General features: G+C 39.3%; 1 protein-coding gene across 14 annotated transcripts in view; it reads right to left on the minus strand.

Moving 5' to 3' along the window:
- Positions 1-23273, minus strand: part of ALMS1 (ALMS1 centrosome and basal body associated protein) — a 229282-nt gene that overhangs the window by 154863 nt on the left and 51146 nt on the right. For all 14 annotated transcript variants that reach the window (XR_008522357.2, XR_008522360.1, XR_008522358.1 and 11 more), the window contains 2 exons: positions 5951-12055; positions 4720-4853 (listed from right to left, as the gene is read on the minus strand). Coding sequence is in view for 11 of the 14 variants with exons in the window: in XM_009237176.4 (XP_009235451.3) it covers positions 4720-4853; positions 5951-12055 (6239 nt within the window). In the remaining 3 variants the exon portion in view is untranslated. The remainder of the gene's footprint in view (positions 1-4719; positions 4854-5950; positions 12056-23273) is intronic.

Below are 23273 nucleotides of genomic sequence, written 5' to 3' on the forward strand. Positions count from 1 at the left end.
CCTGTAGTACTGGAATGGAATTGGATGTACTAGTATAAACTCAGCTCTCATTTTACAATAAAAGTAATAGATAAGGAAACAGGCATACAGGAGAGGGGGGTGTGTGTAATTATGCACATACACATTGTCTGCTGAAAGGGCATAAAGGCAACAGCATCATAGTATCAATAAGCACACCGAGCATACAGATCTTAGTTTCTACATGCCACTCTCTGCTAAAAACAACCAGGGCCCCTTGGAGAAATGGACAGCTATAGGGTTGGTGAAAAGAAAATATAAGACATTCCTAGAGTATCTTCCTATCTCAGAAAGTGGGTGAATGCTCAAGAAATGATGGGATCATGAGAAAAACACACAGGAACCAGCTTAAAATGGTTCCAATGAGCAAGTGTGGGATAATTTGAGTATCAAAATAAACAATGATAGTGACAGGTTGTGACCCTTTGAGTAAAAGAAAAATCCAAGAGTCCATAATGATATAAATAAATGGAGAAGGGACACTTTTAACTTACCACAGAATTCCAATGAATGAATGTTGAAGCAATGATGGAATTTTTTTCAATAATCAAATTAAAGCTATTTTATTAATAAATTATTCAGGCAAGTATAAACACTAGATCCTAAACTAGAGATATTTACAGTCTCAAAGAATCTCTCCCTAATATTTATTAACTTATTAATTAATATGTAAAACACACAAACCAGCAGATACCACCTTAACTAAGTGGTATGAGTTAACATTACAAGTATTGAGACAAATCAACATAACGTGCCTCCTGACAAGCATGAAAAGCACATCACTTCTGTGGCTTTCCTACATAAAAATCAAATCTGAACCAAATCATGATAAAACAGCAGATAAATTCAATTTGAGGGAAATCTGCAAAGTAACTAGGTTATACTCTTCAAAAATGTCAGTCATGAAAGAAAGAAAAAACAGAAGAAACACCCTATACTAAAAAAAACAAATCATTTAAAACATGACGAACACTGAAGTAATTTATAACAGGTTTTTCATCAACATTAGTTATCTACAGGGACATTCAAAAGCTGTATGTGACAAGGGACAACTCTTCATTGTGTGGAACTGTCTTGTACATTATAGAAACAGTAACATACCTGACACCTATCTACTGCATTCCAGAAACAATCCCCAATTACAGTGATGACCGAAGAAAAATCACGTAATTTTCCAAAATACCTCTTTGGGAGGCATTTACTACCCCTGTCAAGAACCACTGCCTTCCACAATCTAGTCTTCTCCCTTTCACTCTCACTCTCCAAACACAGTGGCCTCCTCCCTTTCCTTTAACACTCCCTTTCCTTTCACACACTTTACCTCAGCAACTGTGTGCATGCTATTTCTGTCTGGAATGCTCTTGTCACTGATAACTGCCTTACTTTCTCACCTTATTCAGATATTTAATTCAACACCTCTTTCTCAGGTTCTGCATTGACCATTCTGCTTTGTCTCTGTGGCTCTTATCCCACCATCTGACATTTATTTTACTTGTTTGGTTGTTATTCATATGCTCTTCCTTAATGTAAGCTCATGATGAAGAAATGTTTGTCTATTTTGTTCAGTGGTGTGTCCTCAGCCTATAGATGAGTGATGGCGCATATCAGGCATTCAATATGTATTTTTGGAATGAATGAATAAATGTCCAACGGTAGGGTATGTTCATTGTTATGTTCATACAATGGGATATTATATACCTGTAAAATTATGCTTTTAGAGAAGTTTTAAAGGGAAATCCTAATATATTTAAGTTAAAAAAATAAAAGGTCCGAAACTGTACACAGTGTGGCCAATATGGGTTCCCTAAGAACAAGGCATATCTAGACAAACACTATTTCGCAACTACTCAGTTAATAGACTGAAGAAAGTCAATCATAAGATGGTGAAACACAAGATGGTTGAATGACAGTATAGTGAAGTACTCAACATAGGTGTGAGAGTAATCTTATTCAAAAGTTTTAGACTTTTTTTTTTTTGAGACAGAGTCTCCCTCTGTCGCCTAGGCTGGAGTGCACTGGCACAATCTTCGGCTCACTACAATCTCCACCTCCCAGGTTCAAGCGATTATCCTGCCTCAGCTTCCCGAGTAGCTAGGATTACAGGCATGCACCATGACACCCAGGTAATTTTTGTATTTTTAGTAGAGACGGGGTTTCACCACGTTGGCCAGGCTGCTGTCAAACTCCTGACCTCAAGTGATCCACCCACCTTGGCTTCCCAAAGTGCTAGGATTACAGGCATGAGCCACCGCGCCCAGCCAAAAGTTTTAGACTTTTTATCCATAGCCCTTAGTAAACATTTTTATTGCTAATTTGGATAAAAATACTTATCAAATATACAAATGGCACAAAGCTGAAAGGGATATTTTAATAAAATAAATGACCAAATTTAGATTAAAAAGCATTCCAATAGGCTTGAACACTGATATAAAAGCAAATATATAGGGCGAGGCGTAATGGCTCACGCCTGTAATCCCAGCATTTTGGGAGCCCAAGGCAGGTGGATCACTTGAGGTCAGGAGTTCAAGACCAGCCTGGCCAACATAGTGAAACCCCATCTCTACTAACAATACAAAAATCAGCTGGACGTGGTGTCACGCACCACTCACGCAGCTGTAATCCCAGCTACCCGGGAGGCTGAGGCAGGAGAATCATTTGAACCTGGGATGTGGAGGTTGCAGTGAGCCGAGACCATGCCACTGCAGTCCAGCCTGGGCAATAAAGTGAGACTCTGTCTCAAAAATAAGAGGATTTTTTAAAAAGTATTAAATAGATACAAGAAATGAGAATAGGAATCTTGGCAGCAGTTCACGGTTTTTGTTTGGTTTTGTTTTGCTTTTTTCCTACAGCTTTAAGTTTTGAAAGCAGTACATGGTTTTTTTTTAATGCCCAATTATGCCGTGACCATTAAAGATCTCACAGTATATTGACAGAAAGAGAATTACTGAATATATTTCATACTGGTCAGATCAGAAGTGAAATTGTGTTTCATCTAATTCAGGACACCTTATTTTAAGAAAAACACAGACAAACTAGAGTCTACCCAAAGGAAAGCAACTTGCTTGCTGAGGGATCTGGAAATATGAACGCAAGAAAATAATTTTTAAAAATAGGGAAACAGATCACTGAGAAAACTATGTACTTTTAAACAAATGATGCTAGGATAGTGCTCACTTTGGCAGCATATATACAAATGATGCTAAGACAACCAATTGTCCATTTTATTATTCTTATTATTTTGTCAATTTTGCTTTTCACAAGCATATATGCAAAACCTAAAATCCAATCTAATTTGTACATTTCAAACACTTTTCCAAAATTGAGATAATCCAAATAAACTATATCACTGGAGAATAGTTTTCTAAGAAACTTTGTATGAACCAGGCCATGAAATCCTTGTATGATAGCTATATCAATTCTTTCAGGATTAATAATAGTAATAATAGCTGCCAGTTATTGAGTACTAACTAGACATCACACATTCTACTAAGCATTTTATAGGCATTATCTCACATAATCCACACCAAAACCCTCTAAGATAGGCATTATTATACCCTGTTACTGTGCAAAATAGCAGACAAAATGCCTTATCCACAGGAGAATGAATAAATTATCATGTAATCACACACTGGAATACTGAACAGTAATAAGGAACAAACGAAAACTACGCACATCTACATAGAAGCAGCTCAAAACCCTAAGACTGTGTGAAACACCCAGTTCTCAAAAGAATATGTATCATATTGATTCCATCTATAGAGTTCAAAACCATACTGAAGAGAAGGAAAATCATTATATATCAAAATAAGAAATAAAAAGATATGAATGGGAAAGGAGAAACAAAGAACTTCCACAGTATTTGGTAATGTTCTATTTCTCAAGCTGGACAGTCAATATACGGGAATTATTTTTACTTGCTGCTATTCTTTATATAAATGATTCATATACACTCTTTTCTACATATGAAATAGTTAATAGAAGGAAAATATGTACTATTAAAATGAAAGTCATTTATACATAAGCTATTATAGCTGTGTACTCAAGTATTTAAAATAAACATTTGAAAATAGCTGGACTTCATCTGGATTTTAAGATACCACTTTCAAGAGAAAATAAAGGTGACATTTAGTCTTCTCTGTTCTAAAAAAAAAAATGATAAAACAAGCAAATCTGTTCTTATTTTTCTAAGAAGATAAATTTTTCAAAATATGAACTTGGAATCAATAAAAACTTAACATATCTAGACTGTAAGAATCTAATACTTACATCTTAAGTTTTGAAAAATTAAGATGCCTGCCTAGGCACAGTGGCTCATGCCTGTAATCCCAACATTTTGGGAGGCCAAGGCAAGAGGATCGCTTGAGTCCAAGCGTTCAAGACCAGCCTGGGCAACGTAGAGACCCTGTCTCTGACAAAAATTTAAAAATTAGCCGAGCAGGGTGGTACACATATGTGGTCCCAGCTACCTGAGAGGCTGAGGTGGGAGGATTCCTTGAGTCTAAGAGTTCAAGGCTGCAGTGAGCTGTGATTGCACTGCTGCACTTCAGCCTGGGCAACAGAGTGAGACTGTCTCAAAAACAAAACCAAAAAAGGCTTTAGCCAAATATTATCAGCAACTCAACTGATGCCCAAGTAAGAGATCCTAATTCCATCACCCATTCTTTCATATTTACTTTTTTCATTTCCAGATTTCTTTTATACCTTGGACAAGTCAGTTGTTCTTCCATGACCAAACAACTCTGCCTTGATCTCTTCTACTTTCCTCCTGTCATCTTCATTTAATTCTGAAATGGAGTATCCACAATCATGTGCTAAATTGAACTTCAGATTCCAGGCTGGAGAGAAAGCATACACTTGAGATAATACAATGCAAAAGTGATAATTTGTCAACAATTGCAAGAACACAGAAGATCATCAATATATGCAATTTAATACCCACTGCAATGTTTGGTATGTCCTCTTCTCAATTATGACAACCTATTAGAAATTCTTGACAGAGATCCTTTCACTGCAAAGTCTGATTTTCTTAAGCCATGCTCTATAGATAATTCTACAAAAAAGCCACTTTAAAGCTGGTATTCAATCATATTTATCTTAATCCTCCTTCTAATCATGAGTCCCTTTGCCTCTCCCTCTAGTTCCTGCTACAATTACTCATAATTCCATGACAGCTGATACTTAAAAGTAATAAATACAACTTGGAGGTTTTTTTGTAGAATAAAAATGTGCAAGGAACAGCGTAGGAAGTTAACCTCAGGGACGATTTCTAGGTAGGCCTAAATTGCTTTTAAATTGCCTCCCAAAATATATTCCCCATATTGTCTTACAGATTTTTGTTTTTAATGGAATTCTATTAGAAATTAATGAGATTTGTAAATATTCTCTTTTAAACCTCTAACCCAAGTTTTAGTATAAAATACATTGATTTTTTTTTTCAAATGTCTGAGATCAACACCAAGAGCTTTATTAGAAAAGGGAAAGAGAAAATATATGTAGTTTTAGGACAAAAAGCAATTTAGAGCACAGCAAATTGGAGGCTCTTTCTGCCTTCAGAATAAGGATACTATAATAGGAGGATTAGAGAAACATGACAGCTTTAGGAGCTCAGGAGCCCAAGCGACCTCTTTACTCTCTGTCATACATCAGAATCTACTTCTCCTAAGAACAAGAACCTAAACTCAGGCTGGTACTATTAATACTGTAACTTAACTACATTATTGGTTAAATAGGCTTTTTATGGATTGTTAGAAGAAATATAGTCATTCTAACAATTCTACTGGAAAATACATTTAGAACTCCAAATATCTAACTTCATTTTTTTTCTTGATCTTGTTTGTATTTTTCATTGGCTAAGCTTCCTCAAATCATAAATATCTAACTTTAAACACATTATTAAACTATAACGTTTATAAGCCTGAACCTTTCTTCTTACCGTGTGCTCGTACCCGGCTTTCCTCTTCCTCTGCATTTCTGAGTATTTCTTTAGCATGATTCAGTGAGGATTCACATTGCAGAAGGTTTTTCACATGTGCAGCCAGTGAATCTACACTGCTATCACCACCATCCTCACTCTCTGACACACCCTCTTCCTCTCTGCTATCTGTTATACTTGTCTTGGGTGAAACATATGGAAAGAAGTTTAGAAGAACATCAGAAACTGATTCCAAAGACTCTGGTAAATTACTGTCCCACGAGCAGGAACCATTTCCATCACTGGCATCACTACTTGAATCACTTTTTATGACAGTCATCATAGGGATAATAATTTTATTCCCAATGGTTCCACTACACCCTTCAGGTTCAGACCTCATTACAGATTTGGCTGCTTGATATTGCCTAAGAGTTTCTTCTAATGCCATACTGACTTTGCTCTCTGCTTCCTGTAGAGGACTTCTAACTGTAGTTGAACTAATAAACTCCCAATTTTCAATGCCTCGCCGGCATTTCAAATTCGTCTGTGTGCCAATATCCTTCTGTATGCACCTGCTGCTTGGGCTTTCCTCTGTGAATGGCTGTCTCTGAAGCAAATCACCATTAGATACATCCGTGGAAGAGGGTTCTTTGAAGCAAACCACCTTCTTAGATTGTATAAATGAAATATCACTAATATCTCTGAAAGGGGCAAGGGGAGCAGGAAAATTACATCGTTTCAGTGCTATATTTTCTGCCTCCATCAAAAGTGTTCGAATTTCCTTAAGAGTTTTAGAACTATTTTCTGCATCCTGGATTTCTTCAGAGCCAACATCTCTAAAACCTGCAGATTCTGGTTTATTTATTACAACTCTGTCATCAGCCTGAGAATTTAAAAGCGCATTATTTGAGCTAACGCTGGAGTCAGAAGAATTCAAATTATCTATTAGCCTTTGGACATGTTCTGAAACAAGCTTGTGATTCTCACCATGTGAGTGAGTACCAGAGGGAACTGTTTGTAATCCAGTAATTTGATCAGCTTGCCCAAGAGCACTTGAGATCTTTAGAGCATCTTCAGTTAGACGTCTATCTGGCAAATCCTTTTGATAGAAAATATCTGGTTTCTCTCGATGTGTAAAGGAACTAGGAAGAGCTGTTGGTAATACTGTTTTCTGGCCAGCTGGTCTAGGAATTGTTGAAACCTTCAGCACATCTTCAGTTACATGTCTACCTGGCAATTCCTGTGGACTGAAAATATTCGATTTCTCTCTATGAAAATAAGAACTAGAGAGAGGTATTGGTTTTCCAGTATTCACATCAGTTAGTTCAGGGACAGCTGAAATCTTTAGTATACCTTTACTTTGATCTCTATCTGGCAACTGTTGTTGAAATAAAATATCAGGCTTTACTGTTTGAGAATAGGAACTATGAAAAGCTGTCTGGGATGGAGTCTTCTGGTCACTTGGTCCAATCACAGTTGAAATCTTTGGCTTCTCTATTTGTGAGTAGGAACTAAGTGTAGCTGCTGGAAACTCAGTTTTCTGGTCATCTGGTATATGCACAGTTGAAATCTTGAGTTTCTCTTTATGTGAATGTGAGTAGGAACTAGACAGTCCTATTGGTACCCCAGTCTTCTGCTCTGCTGGTATAGAAACAGGTGAAACTTTCAGAGCCTCTTCTGTGAGATGACTGTCTGGCAACTCCTGTTGAGAGATAACACTGGGCTTCTCTCTATGTGAGTAGTAACTTAAAGGTACTGTTGGTATCTCAGTCTTCTGGTCACCTTGTCCAGGAACAACAAAAACATTTAAAGCTTCTTCAGTAACATCTGGCAACTCCTGCTGATGAAAAATACTGGGCTTCTCTCTATTTGAGTAGGAACTAGAGGATGCTATTTGTATCCCATTCTTCTGGTCAGCAGGCCCAGGAACCCCTACTGCTTTCAAAGTTACTTCAGTAAGATCTGGCAACTCCTGCTGATAAGAAATGACAGACTGCTCTCTCTGTGGGTAGGAATTAGAGGACAGGATGTTTATTCCAGTCTTCTGGTCAGCTGGTCCAGGAACTCTTAAAATTTTCAAACCTGCTTCAGTAAAATGCGGCAACTCTTGCTGGTAGGAAATAATGGGCTTCTCTCTGTGTGAGTAGGAAGTAGAGGTTACTGTCGATACCCCAGTCTTCTGGTCAGCTGGTCCAGGAACATCTGAAACTTTCGGAGCCTTTTCAGTTAGATGACTATCTGGCAACTCTTGCTGGTAAGAAATATTAGGCTTCTCTGTATGTGAATAGAAGGAGGAAGTTACAGTAGATAACCCAGTCTTCTGGTCAGCTGGTCGAGGAACAGCTGAAACTTTCAGAGCTTCTTTAGTTAGCTGACTGTCTGGCAGGCCCTGTTGGTAGAAGACAATGGGCTTCTCTCTATATGAGTATAAACTAGAGGATACTGATGGTGTCTCAGTCTTCTGGGCATCTGGTCCAGGAACAGGTGGAACTTTCAGAGCTTCTTCAGGTAAATGACTGTCTGATAGGGTCTGTTGGTAGAAAATGACAGGCCTCCCCCTATTTGAGTAGGTAGTAGAATGTACTGGTATTGTCTCAGTCTTCTGGTCAGCTGGTCCAGGAGCAGCCGAAACTTTCACAACCTCTTTACTTAGAGGACTGTCTAGTAGAGCCTGCTGGTAGAAAGTAATGGGCTTCTCTCCAAGTGCATTGGAACCTAAAGGTCCTGTTGGTATGTCAGTCTTTTTTTCAGTAGGTCCAGAAACAATGGAAACGTTCAGAGCCTCTTCAGGTAGATGACCATCTGGAAAGGCCTGTTTGTAGATAACAATGGGCTTCTCTCCAAATGAGTAGGAAGTAGAGGTTATGGTTGGTATGCCAGTTGTCTGGTCAGCTGGTCCAGGAGCAGAAGAAACTCTGAGAGCCTCTTCAGGTATTTGACCACCTAGCAATGCCAGTTGGTAGAAACTGCCAGGCTTTGCTCTATGTTGTGAGTAGGAAGGAGAGGTTACAGTTGGTGAGCCAGTTGTCTGGCCAACTGGTCCAGGAGCAACTGAAACTTTCGGAGACTCTTCAGGTAGATGACCATCTGGAAAGGCCTGTTTGTAGATAACAATGGGCTTCTCTCCAAATGAGCTGGAAGGAGAGGTTACAGTTGGTGTGCCAATCGTCTGGTCAACTGGTCCAGGAGCAACTGAAACTTCCAAAGCCTCTTCAGGTAGATGACTATGTGGCAAAACCTGCTGGCAGAAAATACCAGGCTTCTCTGTGTGTGAGTAGAAAGTAGAGGGTAAAGTTGGTACCCCAGCCTTCTGGTCAGATGGTCCAGGAACCGCTGAAACGTTCTTAGCCTCTTCAGTTAGAAGACTACCTGGCAACGACTGTTGGTAGAAAATGCTGGGCTTCTCTCTATGTTGTGAGTAGGAAGTAGAGGTTACAGTTGGTGTGCCAGTTGTCTGGTCAACTGGTTCAGAGGCAACTGAAATTTTCAGAGCCTCTTCAGTTGGATGACTATGTGGCAAGACCTGTTGGTAGAAAACACCAGGCTTCTCTGTGTGTGAGTAGAAAGTAGAGGGTAAAGTTGGTATCACAGTCTTCTGGTCAGCCGGTCCAGGAACTGCTGAAACGTTTTTAGCCTCTTCAGTTAGATGACTACTTGGCAACGACTGTTGGTAGGAAATGCTGGGCTTCTCTCTATATTGTGAGTAAGAAGTAGACGTTACAGTTGGTGTGCCAGTTGTCTGGTCAACTGGTTCAGAGGCAATTGAAATTTTCAGAGCCTCTTCAGTTGGATGACTATCTGGCAAGACCTGTTGGTAGAAAATACCAGGCTTATCTGTGTGTGAGTAAGAAGCAGAGGTTGGAGTTGGTGTCCCAGTCTTCTGGTCAGCTGGTCCAAGAACAGCTGAAACTTTCTGTGCCTCTTCAGGTATATGACTACCTGGCAAGGTCTGTTGATAGAAAATACCAGGTTTCTCTCTTTGTGAGTAGAAGGTAGAAAGTACTCTTGGTATCCAAGTCTTCTGGTCACCTGGTCCAGTAACAGCTGAAACTTTCTGAGCCTCTTCAGGTATATGAGTACCTGGCAAGGCCTGCTGGTGGAAAATGCTGGGCTTTTCTCTATGTTGTGAGTAGGAAGCTGAGGTTATAGTTGGTGTGCCAGTCTTCTGGTCTGCTGGTCCAGGAGCTACTGAAATTTTCAGAGCCTCTTTAGGCAGATGACTCTCTGGCAAGGTCTGCTGGTAGAAAATACCAGGCTTCTCTCTTTGTGAGTACAAAGTAGAGGGTACTGCTGGTGTGTCCGTCATCTGGTCAGCTGGTCGAGGGAAGGCTGAAACTTTCAGACTCTCCTCAGGTAAATGACTGTCTGATAACACCTGTGGGTACAAAACACTAGGCTTCTCCCTCTGTGGGTAAGAACTAGACTGTACTGCTGGTATCTCAGTCTTCTGGTCAGCTGGTCCAGGGCCAGTTGAAACTTTCAGAGCATTTTCAGTTGGATGACTATCTGGCAACTCCTGTTGATAGAAAATACTGGGCTTCTCTCTATGTGAGAAGGAACCTAAAGGTACTGTTGGTGTTGGGACAGTCTTCTGGTCAGTCAGTCCAGGAATAGCAGACATTTTCAGAGATTCTCTAGGTAGATCACTGTCTGGCAACTCTTGCTGGTAGAAAACACTAGATTTCTCACTATGTGAGTGAGAATTAGAGGACACTGTTGGTGTCCCAGTCTTCTGGGCAGCCAATACAGAAACAGCTGAAAGCTTCAGAGCTTCTTCAGGGAAAAGAAAGTCTGGCAGGGTCTGCTGGGAAAAAATAATGGGTTTCTCTCTGTGTGAGTAGAAACTAGATGGTGCTGAGGGTATCCCAGTCTTCTGATCACCTGGTCCAGGAACAATTGATACTTTCAGAGCCTCTTCAGTTAGATGACTATTGGGTAAGGTCTGCTGAAAGAAAACACTGGGCTTTTCTCCAAGTGAAGAGGACACAGAGGAAGTAGAGGTTACGGTTGGTGTCCCAGTCTTTCCATCAGCTGGTCCAGAAACAGCTGAAATTTTCAGAGCCTCTTCCGGTAGATGGCTGTCCAGCAAGGCCTGTTGGTAGAAAATAAGGAGCTTCTCTCTGTGTGAGTATGCACTAGAGGGTACTGTTGGTAGGCCAGTCTTCTGGTCAGCTGGTCCAGCAACAGCTGAAACTTTCAGACCCTCTTCAGGTAGATGACTGTCTGCTAAGTCCTGTGGGTACAAAATACTAGGCTTTTCTCTTTGTGAGTAAGAACTAGACTGTACTGCTGGTATCTCAGTCTTCTGGTGAGCTGGTCCAGGAGTGGCTGAAACTTTAAGAGTCTCTTCAGTTTGATGACTGTCTGGGAACTCTTGTTGGTAAAAAACACCAGGCTTCTCTCTATGTGAATGGGGAGTAGAGAGTACTGTTGCTGTCCCAGTCTTCTGGTCGGCTGGTCCAGACACAGCTGAAACTTTCGAAGCCTGATCAGTTAGATGACCATCTGGCAAGGTCTGTCGATAGAAAAAGAGGAGGTCCTCTCCATGTGAGTGGGATGTAGAGGATATTGTAGGTATTCCCGTCTTCTGCTCCACTGGGCCAGGAGCAGCTGAAACTTTCAAAGGCTCTTCAGTTAAGTTATTCTCTGGTAACTCTTGTTGGTAAAAAATACCAGGCTTCTCTCTATGTGAGTAGGAAGTAGAGGTTAGAGTTGATATGCCAGTTGTCTGGTCAGCTGGTCCAGGAGCAGCTGAAACTTTCAAAGCCTCTTCAGTTAGATGACTGTCTGGCAAGCCCTGCTGGTAGAAAATATTGGGCTTCCCCCTATGTGAGTGGGAACTAGAGAGTACTGTTGGTGTTGCAGTCTTCTGGTCAGCTGGTTCAGGAACAGCTGTGACTTTCAGAGTCTCTTCAGTTAGATGAGTATCTGCTAATGTCTTCTGGTTGAGAGTATCAGTGTGTTGACCAGTAGTAGTTTCTAGAGGAGAACTTACAGCCAACTGAGACAGGTCCTCAAGGGACAAGGATAAATGAGATCCAGTGTCTGAATCAACAGGAGTGGTAGTGATGCCTGACTTCAAGTTGGATTGAGTAACTTTAGCTATGCCTCCTTTAGAAGTGTCTCCTAAAGAAAAAGAGATTTGTTAATAGTATATAAAATTTTCCATTTTAAAATTCTATGTGCTAAAAAAAAGCAAGCTTTGAGCCTTTAAAAAGCTTCTAGAAATGAATCCTAAGGAAAAGCCATCAAAGGAGACAAATATTTGCACACAAAGATATTAATTGGAAAATTAAAATAAAAATATTTTAAATCTTCAACAACAGAGTAATGGTTATAAACAATAGTATATCCAGTGGATGAAATATTATATGGATCTTAAAACTTGGATTTTTAGAGAATTTTCAATGAGATGGGATAATGCTATTGGGTCTAGGATTTGATTTCACCCTACTTACAATCTGTTATTGTGTCTTGTAGGCTGGCAGAAGACATAAGGTCTTCAGTCAGAGACAAAAGACTTTATGATCCCTGGTACAGCAAAGGCTCATCAGCTTATTTTCACAGGTTCCTCTTGCCCCCAAGTCCCACAGGGGCATTACAATATGGCCTAGAGGGATGCTATGCATGCAGTGAGTTTGAAGGACTCTCCCAACAAATGCACCCTGTATAATATATATATATTTAAGTACATAAAACTGAAAAAGACTCTAAAGGTTACTCTGAAGAGTTTCAACTTAATTCCGTATGGCATGGCAAGTTGTTTACAGTTTTAAAGTTTTCAAGATGAGTGAGAAGGGAATGTAAAAATCTAGGTTGCACAATCCAACAAACATTTCTATAGAAATGTCCTATATTTGCACTAATACAATAATTCTAAATGAAAGCAGTTTTAAACAGCAGTGTAAAGTAAGTGACTGCAACAGAAATGACAGGATTTGACAAGCTGTCCATTCATTCATTGTTCATTCAAAATACATGAATGCTTACTATGTGCCAGGCACTGTTCTACATACAGCAATAAACAAACAGACAATAATCCCTACCTCACAGAGCTTATTTGTATTCTAGCAGGAGGAGGCTGACAATAAATCGGTAAAACATATGATGTGTCAGATGGTGTTAAGATGATTTTTATATAGAGCAAGCATTATCTATTCTTTACATATAGGGAAACCGAGTTGCAAAGATGACCACGTAACAGTGCTTCTCAATGTTGGGATCTTGTTAACTTGCAGATTCTGACTCAGTAGGTCTGGGTGGGACCTGAAATTCTGCATTTCTAACAAGCTCCCCAGGGATGCCCAATGTTATTGGTCCTTAGACCACATTTTAAGTGCAAAGATACATAGTTTTTGTAGAATTGTAGGTGGGTAAGTGACAAAAAATGGTACTTTAACCCTTGAACTCTAAATCCAAATTCTGAGCTCTTTCCACTACAACTGACTGGCTTTCTACGGCCACTGACGAGCTTCAAAGGAGCTGAATATAGAATGAAATGGGTTGAGGAGTGAATTTTAAAATAAAGAACTAGAAGTATCAAGTATTAACTCTTAAAGAAAAGTAAAAAATTTAAAAATGTAACATGCATTGTAACCTGAGAAGGAATATGGGTTACAAAATTTTGTGAGGTTCTTGCCTGCCGGGTCTAAAGAAAATAAGAAAAGTTTTTGTGAGGAAACAAAACAGGCTCAAGAAGCTAATGAACCAAAACAGATTAACAAAACAAAACCTTGTTTTTCTAAATGATTTCCTGATTTCTCAAAGTTTTTATATCCCTTTGGCCATTACAAATTATTAGTGACACCATGAATGGGGACAAATGAGATAAATAGCTAAGGAGTTAAGATGTACAGCCCAGGTCCTTTAAAGATCCAGGTTACATAAGATAGGGTCTTAACCTCAGGGGTAAAGGAAAAGATTAGTAAAGAAAACTGGAAGAACGACTATAGGTTAAGCTGTTAAAAGCGCGGGAGGAGATGCATGATGTTAAAGAAGAATTCTTGTCAGTTCTATATAAAGTTAAGGACATATATGTCAAACTGTCAGAAGAATGGTGATCACAAATCCATTAATTATGATTTATAAAATATGTCTATGTACGTAAGGAGTTCATGATGAAAAATGGTATGTTTTTAGAGTGCTTACTATTCTCTCAGCCCTGGGAAAGAAGAATACACTAAGTGTGAGTGTTACAATATTACTACATACTGATCAAATCTTTGGAGATTCATTTTCAGAACTAGGGGTGAGCTGAAGAGGTAAGTTTCGACCAAGAAGAGGAAGATGGCTGCCAGAAAAAGACCACACTATACCAAAGTTGTATATTGGTGGGAACTGTATGCCTCTTAGAGATGACATTAAGACTAACAACCTGGGTACAATTTACTCAAGAACTCTTCTCCATACTAAGGTGCTTAGTAACACAGAAGGCTTCCTTAGGTGACGAAGACAGCACGGTTTTATTTCCCCAAGTATATTCTGACATAAGAAGAATAAGCAAGCCCTTTATTTCTCACAGACAAAATGAGGTACAATTCCATACTTCCATTTTACATATGACTAAGAGCCTCTTACTAGTAATCGTTCCAAGTCAATTATTATGGGTTTTAATACTAGCACACACAAATAAATTACTATAGCTCTAATTTTGAGCCCTCTAATTCAGTCACTAATAAGTCTGTAATGGGGCTGGGAAGGTAGTGGGGAGGATGGTTAATGGGTACAAAAATGTAGTTAGAATGAATAAGCTCTAGAATATGATATAGTACAATACGGTGACTACAGTCAACAATTATTTATAACGCATTTTAAATTAAAAGAGTATAACTGGAATTTTCACAACATAAAGAAATAATGAATGCTTGAGGTAACAGATACTCCATTTACCTTGATGTGATTATTACACATCGTATGTGTCAAAATATCTCATGTACCCCATAAATATATACACCTACTATGTTGTCATAAAAATTAAAAATAAAAAAGGTTTTTTTAAAAAAAGTCTGGCAAAAGCACCTATTGTGCGTACAGAGAAGTAAATTCAAATTCATGTTTTTTTAAAAAGACATCAGTGATATTTTAAATGAGTCTTTGTCTTCATTGCTGTTATTCTTGCTTTCTAATTAATTACTATATCTTTTTTTAAGTTCCTAATTATTAGTTATTGATAACTAAATAATTATAATTTTGTTGTATTTGGTTAATCCCTCAGTAAACTCATAGATGTTTACCTCAACATTCATTATCTTAAACTATATTCTCTCATAACTAAACTATAACACAATATATCACAGTTCAAACAGGAATTTTTGATACCCTTATTAGCACAGTGGACGTAAATATAAACCTTCCAAAGTTCCTGCATACTGATAATTCATTAACGTTGTCCTGTTGATAAATGTATGCCATTTAAATAACTTGCAATACAAAATCAAGTTAAATGTAATAAAATTGCTTAGTTTCAAAAGATAATAGGGCACTGTTTTATAACACAAAAATCACCTATATGAGCTAACACTATAGCCTGTAATTTAATTCCTAACTTTGTTGTTGCTATCACTAAGTTCTTTTTCAATGTGAAAGCAGGAATTGTTAAGTTAAGTGCATTATAGACTCTTCCTCATTCCTAAGTGGGCAGGGGTTTCAAAAAGCTAATGAACTGCTGGTGTTGTGAAAAGTTCATGAACTCTGTACTCAAACATCAAATCCCAAACACTATTTCCTAACACAATAACCCTGGGAAAGCTATACCCTGGTCATAGTAATACCCAGTCATCAAACCACCCTGCTAGGTGCACCCCTACTCAAAGAAATTCCCTCTGGGACAGGAGAAGATGTAATTTCAGATCTTGCTTCCAGGCTCCTCATCTTTAAGAGAACCCTTCAAAGTCCTGCCCCAAACTAAAGTTCTCCCTTACTCTGAGCCACACTCAGGTTCCTTCCCTGCCCTGAGTAACTTGCGTCTTCAAGGGAGAAGATACCCAACAAATAACAACTTAAGGTAGTAAGGTTAAACAAAAGACTGGGCGTCAATAAAAATTATGGCAGGAAAACTAAAAGATAAATCAATTAGGTTTAGAGGCAGGGAACATAAACCCCAATACCCACCAAAAAACAGAAAGAAAGACATATAGGCCATTCAAGTCACAGAGACAGCCTCATGTTAATCAGAGATCAATAAAATAGTGATAAGACACTAATCCATAGGCGTTCATTACAAATGACATACAGTTCATGAAATATGATACTTACATTTATTTGATCCACTTTCTTGAGAACTGATCCCTGCCAAAATACAAAGCCTACCATCTTATTCTACCCCTCCCCCAGTCTACCCAGGCACGTTAATTCATTTAATATTCATCAGTTCATTAAGTCATTCAACAGATATTTATTGAGTAGCTTTCACAGCCAGGTGCAAAAATATATATATTAGCAAAGCCCCAGCTCTACCCTCAAAGAGTTTAAAGTCCTATGGGAGACAGAAACAAGTAAAAAAAGCAATTACTAAATTCACTATAAGGGCAGTGATTAGGGAGGCTGTTTACAGGATACTATAGTAACATATATAAGGAGTATCTGGCTCTTTCTTAAAGAGTCATGGTGAACAGTGAAAAACAGAAACATTTTCCTGAAAGACAGCAAAGCTCAGAATGAAAGGATAAAAACCACAAATTAGGCAAAGATGGGCATATAAGAATAGGGAAGCATTCCAAGTAGAGAAAATAGCATCTATGAGATCAAGGAGACAAGAGGGTCTAGAATCATGAAGAAATGAGAGTAGTTCACTATGAAAAAAGAGGCAAGTATAAGGCTAAGAAGGTAAGCAGGGACCTTCTACCATGTACTAAGGAGTTTAGAATTTACCCCGAGGTTAACAATGGAAAGCAAGAACTCCAAACTAGGAAGTGACATTATCAAGTCTGCCCTGTAAACAGACTATTTTGGCTTAATACTGAAAATGAGTGGCAGAGAAGATGATCAGTTTTCCATTACTAATGCAGTAATTCAGAAAAGAGAATGGGAGTCTGATAGAATCAACGGGATTAAGTGATTGGGCAGGGATGAGGGTGAAAGAAGAATACAAGTTTCTAGCTTGGCTAATAAGTAGATACTCATTCACTGAGAAGAAATAGAGAAGGAAGAGTAGGTTTAAAGAGATGATTGGTTCCATTTTTAAAGTTCTGACATTAAGATGCCTATGGGACATCCAATGACATTTCATAGTAGTCAGATACAAACATTTGGAGTATGAGATTTATCTAGATAGAGTTCTACAATTGGAAGTCATCAGCCATAGAAAATAACTGAAGCCCTGGGTGTTGATATTACCTAGGAAGAAGTTAAAATCCTTTCTTGCACAAAGCATTGTTTCCTACTATGTCACTACCTGATGCTGTAAACAAGCTGAGGCAGCCAGTACTGTACCACTAACTGATGAACTCTTAAGTTAGGAAACAATCATCGAGACTCTTTCATGCCTTTATCATATGCCAAGATTAGTGTTAAGTATATAATAGAAATTAAATTGGTGCCCTCTCTGAGAAAGAATTTGGAAAAATTGATGGTGTGATATGTTTATGGTAAGGTTATAAAGGCATTTAAAACTTGAAAAACAGAGAGAACAATATGGAATGAAGCTATCAAAATCCTCTCAGAGAAAGTGGGACTTTGGGCAAGTCACTCTAAGTTTCATTTTGCTCAGATAGCAAATAGAATAACAGCAGTGCCCATCATCATAGATCAGATACAAATATATAACAGTATGGCATAATAATAATAATATGATAAAAGAACACATTGTGCATACCTAATCCAAAAATCTGAAATCTAAAATGCTCTAATGAGTATTTCCTTTGAATATCATGTCAGCAGTCAAAAAGTTCCAGATTTTGGACCATTCTGGATTGTAATTTTTCAGATTAAGGATGCTCGACCTGTATTATATAATATACATTATAATAATAATATGTAAAATGCTTAGCAATGTGAACAAGCAATAAATGTCAGCTATTATTTATCGTTCAGGATGCGGGCTGCAGATTTTAGAAAAGTTAGGAAAGTTTCATGGCATAGGTGTCCCCACCTTCTGTGGCTTGAGATCCCTAAGTTTATTCAATATTGCCTGAGAAAGATCTTTACCTCGCTTCCCCCATATGATTATTTCTACCAACAACCAAAGACAATAGCACATCTAAGTCAAATTTCCAAAACTCCAGTTGTCTTCTGGTCCCTGACAAAATGATATAAATTTGCTTTTCCCTCTACTTCCCTAGAAACCAAAAGACAATCAAAAAAAGACTGAAAGGTAGAAAGTGAAAGGCAGGCTGGCTAAGGACCTCCAGACTGGAGAACAACATGGCAATGACTTCCTCAGTTTTCTTTTCAACTCTCTTATATCTGAGGCTGGACTCTGGAGAGGCCTGCAGTGTGGAACTAAGACCAGAAATAGGAATAGGAATAGTGGGAAGGAGAAAGGGAATGAAGGAGGGCAGAAAGAAGGCCAAGAAAAGCCTGCTGTCTATGGCCCATGGACCAAGAAACAGGCAGTCCAGCAGACTTAGCAGACAGTCCCATCCCCCCACACCCTACTCCAACCCAGCAGCAACAGGTAGGCTTGCACCACCTGAACTGTAGAGCCAGCAAAAACCAGGCAGAGAGTCCCAACAGGTTTGGCATCTCCCTGTCCTCTGGCCAGTAACAAAAGAAGACCTAGGTCCACCATCTCCTAATTCTCCTGTGGTAAAAGGCAGTCCAGGTAGGCACTTTCCTTCCCCAGTGGCACTGGCAAAAATTGAATGGGAAGTCCACCAGCATTGAGAAACCCAGACAGTAGGTTCAAGGAAATGTTCTCCATCCCAGGGGCCCAGCATCCTACCTAGATGCATCAGGAGGCCTAGAAAAGCATTTTCTACCCCCATGAATGCCATCAACAAGAATCTAGTGGATGACCCACTGACACCAGGTGGTCCAGGGGCAGGCCCAGGGAAATGTTCTCTACTCTGTGGGTTAGCATCTCCCCCTTCCCACACAGCACCAGCAGGCGTTGAGGAAGACCATTCCACCCACATAAGCATCACCAACAGGGACTGAGTGGGAGCCTCAATAGTACCACTGAAGTAGACCAGAATGCAACTCCCCTGAAAACTAAATTATTTTTGGGATCACAGTCACATAAATAGGCCAGAATCTATACGGAAAACCTAAATAGAGCAACTGCCTGCTAAACAGAAGATTATAAATAGGAACCAAAGTCTCCTAACATAATATCCAAAATATCCAGGATATAATCAAAACTCATTTTTACCACTAAGAACCAGGAAAATCACAAATTGACTGAGAAAAGACAATCAAGGCTGGCTGTGGTTGCTCAAGCCTATAATCCCAGCACTTTGGGAGGCTGAGGTGGGTGGATCACTTAAGGTCAGGAGTTCAAGACCAGCCTGGCCAACATGATGAAACCTCGTCTCTACTAAAAATACAAAAAATTAGCTGGGCATGGTGGCACATGCCCATGATTCCAGCTACTTGGGAGGCTGAGACACGAGAATCACCTGAACCCCGGAAGCAGAGGTTGCAGTGAGCCGAGAGAGAGAGAAAGAGACAGCGAGAGAGAGAGAGAGCAAACGCAAGAGAGAGGGAGAAGACAATCAAATGATGCAAACAAGATGAGTCAAATTCAAAGAAATAAAGTCTGAAAACATCCCAAATTTGATGAGACACAAACTTACAGATTAAAGAAAGAAAGTCAGCTCTAAACAGGAAAACCCAAAGAAATCCACAACAAGGGCTGGGCGCATTGGCTCACGCTTATAATACCAGCACTTTGGGAGGCCGAGGCAGGCGGATCACTTGAGGTCAGGAGTTCGAAGCCAGCCTGGCCAACATGGTGAAACCCCGTCTCTACTAAAATATAAAACAATTAGCCAGGCATGATGGCGCACACCTGTAATCCCAGCTACTTGGGAGGCTGAGGCAGAAGAATGGCATGAACCCGGGAGGCGGAGCTTGCAGTGAGCCGAGATAGCGCCACTGCACTCCAACCTGGGCGACAGAGCGAGACTCTGTCTCAAAAATAAATAAATAAATAAATAAATAAAAATTAAAGTGAAATTCTAAAATATGTTCATGAAATCCATAGCAAGGCAAGACAAGAGAAACAGGAATAAAGTCAAAATAAATAATAAAATTGCAGATTTAAGGCGTAATAGATAAATACCAACTTTAGGTATAAATTGTCTAAATAAACAAACTACATCTGTAATCCCAGCACTTTGGGAGGCCAAGTCGGGTGGATCACAAGGTCAAGAGACGGAGCGAGACCATCCTGGCCAACACGGTGAAACCATGTCTCCACTAAAAATACAAAAATTAGCCAGGTATGGTGGTGTGCACCTATAGTCCCAGCTACTCAGGAGGCTGAGGCAGGAGAATCGCTTGAACCTGGGAGGCGGAGGCTGCAGTGACCCGAGATCACGCCACTATACTCCAGCCTGGTGACAGAATGAGACTCCATCTCAAAATAAATAAACAAACAAACTAAAATACAGATGTTAGCAGAGAGGATTTTTTAAAATGGCCCAATTATATGATGTCTACAAAAAATTCACTTCAAACATAATGACGTAGGAAGGTTGAAACTAAAAGACAGATAAAAAGGCCAGGTACGATGGCTCATGCCTGTAATCCCAGCACTTTGGAAAGTCAAGATGGAAGGATCAGGCTTTGAAAGGCCAGGAGCTGAAAACCACTCTAGGCAACATAGCAAGACCTTGTCTCTACAAAAAAAAAAGATTAGCTGGGCATGTTAGTGTGCATCTATAGTCCTAGCTACTCAGAGGGTGAAGCAGAAGGACTGCTTGAGCCCAGGAATTCAAGGCTGTGGAGCTATGATCATATCACTGCACTCCAGCCTGGGCAACAGAGTGAGACCTTATCTTTATTTACAAAAAAAAAAAAAGGGAAGAAGAAGGAGGAGGAGGAGGAGAAAAAGAAAGACAGAAGAAAAAAGAGGAAGAAAGAGGAGGAGGAGGAAGAAGAAGAAAGAAGAAGAAAAAAGGAGGAGGAGAGGAAGAAGAGGAAGAAGAAGAAAGAAAAGAACTATTCTGTAGGAGTGGCTATAAAAGATAATCTTCAGAACAAAGAAAATTACGAGGGACAAAGAGAATTCTTACATAACTGTAAATGATCAATCCACCAAGAAGACAAAGCAATCCTAAATGTTTGTGCAACAAAATCCGGTGTGATATAGTAAAGGCACTAAGAAATGGGAATGGAAACTGAAGAGGTAAGAACTAAATCAGAGTAAGAATTTGAACAAAATATCTGGTTTTTTTGGTATTTTCTATTGGCCTCTTTCTGCTATTGTATTCCATGAGGTACCATCCTTGACATTTTGCTTTTCTCTCTACCCATGCTCCTTCAGAAAGCTTAACTACTCTTATGGCATAATTTTAATCATGAATTATTTAAGATCTTCCAAATACAAATTTGTTCAACCGGCTTTGAAGACACTTCAAACCAAATGATCTCCTGACAAATCAAACTCAGTATGTCCAAAACTAAATTGACTACCCTACTTTCTAATGGTGTTACCAATTCTTTTTCAATAATCCAGATCCAAACTTGTTTCCAATTTATCTTATAATCTAAACTATTCAAATTATGTTAAGTGTAGCTACTTTACCTGATATGTAAATTATCTTGACTCATACTTTGGAGCCAATTTGAAATGAAGCTCGGCAGTCACTTTCTGCTTGTTATAAAATAGGACCCAGAGGTTTGCCAATAAAAAAATAAGAAATCAGGGCAACTAATATCAAGGGACCATTTCAATACAATATGAATCAAGCATGGACACAAATATTTCTTTCATTTGCCTCCTCTTCACCCTATTGATGAGGGAGGGATTCCTGCCTGATAGTTCTGGATTGGCTAAATACAACACTGCACAGAGGAGACTGACGGTAGTTTATTAGACACATATACTCACAGCTGGGGAAGACACAGGACATGCAGGGCCACACGGGTTGTACATGGGAACAGAATCAGTAAACAGGAACTATAGGAGGCAGGCTTGTAGTAGCAAGAAGAGAGCGTGATTTTTTTATTTCTGTAGGAGGGTGTGATTGGCTTGTTTGAATAATTTCACAGGTTAGCATGGGACGGAAATCTATGAGGTTGAGTACCAGGTAGAATACAGTTGGTCTCGTTGATAGAAGAACTGGCTGTGTAGGAAGCCTCTCCGCTGAGTGGAGGGCATAACTGGCAGGTAAACTTGTGGTTAGGCCCTTTGAGGACCTCGCAGTTTCAGATGTCAAGACTGTGCATAATATTAAATCTTAATGTCAGCCCATACAGCACAATACTGCTCTGAGAGATAAGTGAGGAGCTCAGGATCTTACTGGTAGAAATGAGATGTACCATTTTAACCAAATAATTAAAATGGTACAACTGGGTACATCAGTAGATATAATCCATATGGTAACAAGGCAGAATGGAAGAGACGTCATGGGAGAAAGGATGTAAAGAAAAAACACTGGCTGTTGATGTTTGCTAATAAGTGAAAAAGAAAGAACACAAGAAGCAACCTGCCTCCACTCAGTCCCCACTTATAGAGTGGAAGATTTGTCCCAACCTGAGAATACCAAGCTCTAATCACCCCTACCCCCAGCTCACTTGTAGGTGGAGTGAGGGTCCACTCCAGGAGAGGCAATCCAAGAACAGGGACTAACTACTACCCCTTTCAGTATCACAATCATAGAGAAGGGGTGTGTTATTCTAAGAGAAGTAGACCAATGAACCTGCCCCCAGATACAGAGCAGTGCCACAAAGCTTCTGTCCAGGAGAGGCAAGCCATAAGAACAGAGAGCTCCACACATCTCCATAAGGAGAATGACTTTGTTTGAAACAGAGCATAAAAAGCTCAAGCCTAAGGACACTGACAAAAACAATGGAGATCTTGGTGGTGAGCAATTAAGAACTAATCCAAACCAGACACTAAATAACTAAACAACAAAAATATCAAACATTACCAGCCCAGAGAAGGGATCAATATCCAGAGTTGCAACAAGATATTATCCAAAACGTCCAGTTTAGAACAACAACAGAAAAGTAAGATGTGCAAAAGAAAGTGTGACCCCTTCACCGGGGGAACAAAATAGGCAAATCTGCCTTTCAGAGGGCACACACATCGGGCTTAGCCAGTAACAATTAAAAGCAGCTATTATAAACATATTCAAAGGGAAGAAAAGGATGCTTAAAGAATTAAAGATAGGTATGACGGCAAAGTCACATCAAATACAGAATAAAAGAACTTAGAAAATAACAAAATGGAAATTCT

This window comes from Pongo abelii, chromosome 12 (assembly GCF_028885655.2).
Source record: "Pongo abelii isolate AG06213 chromosome 12, NHGRI_mPonAbe1-v2.0_pri, whole genome shotgun sequence".
NCBI lineage: Eukaryota > Metazoa > Chordata > Mammalia > Primates > Hominidae > Pongo > Pongo abelii.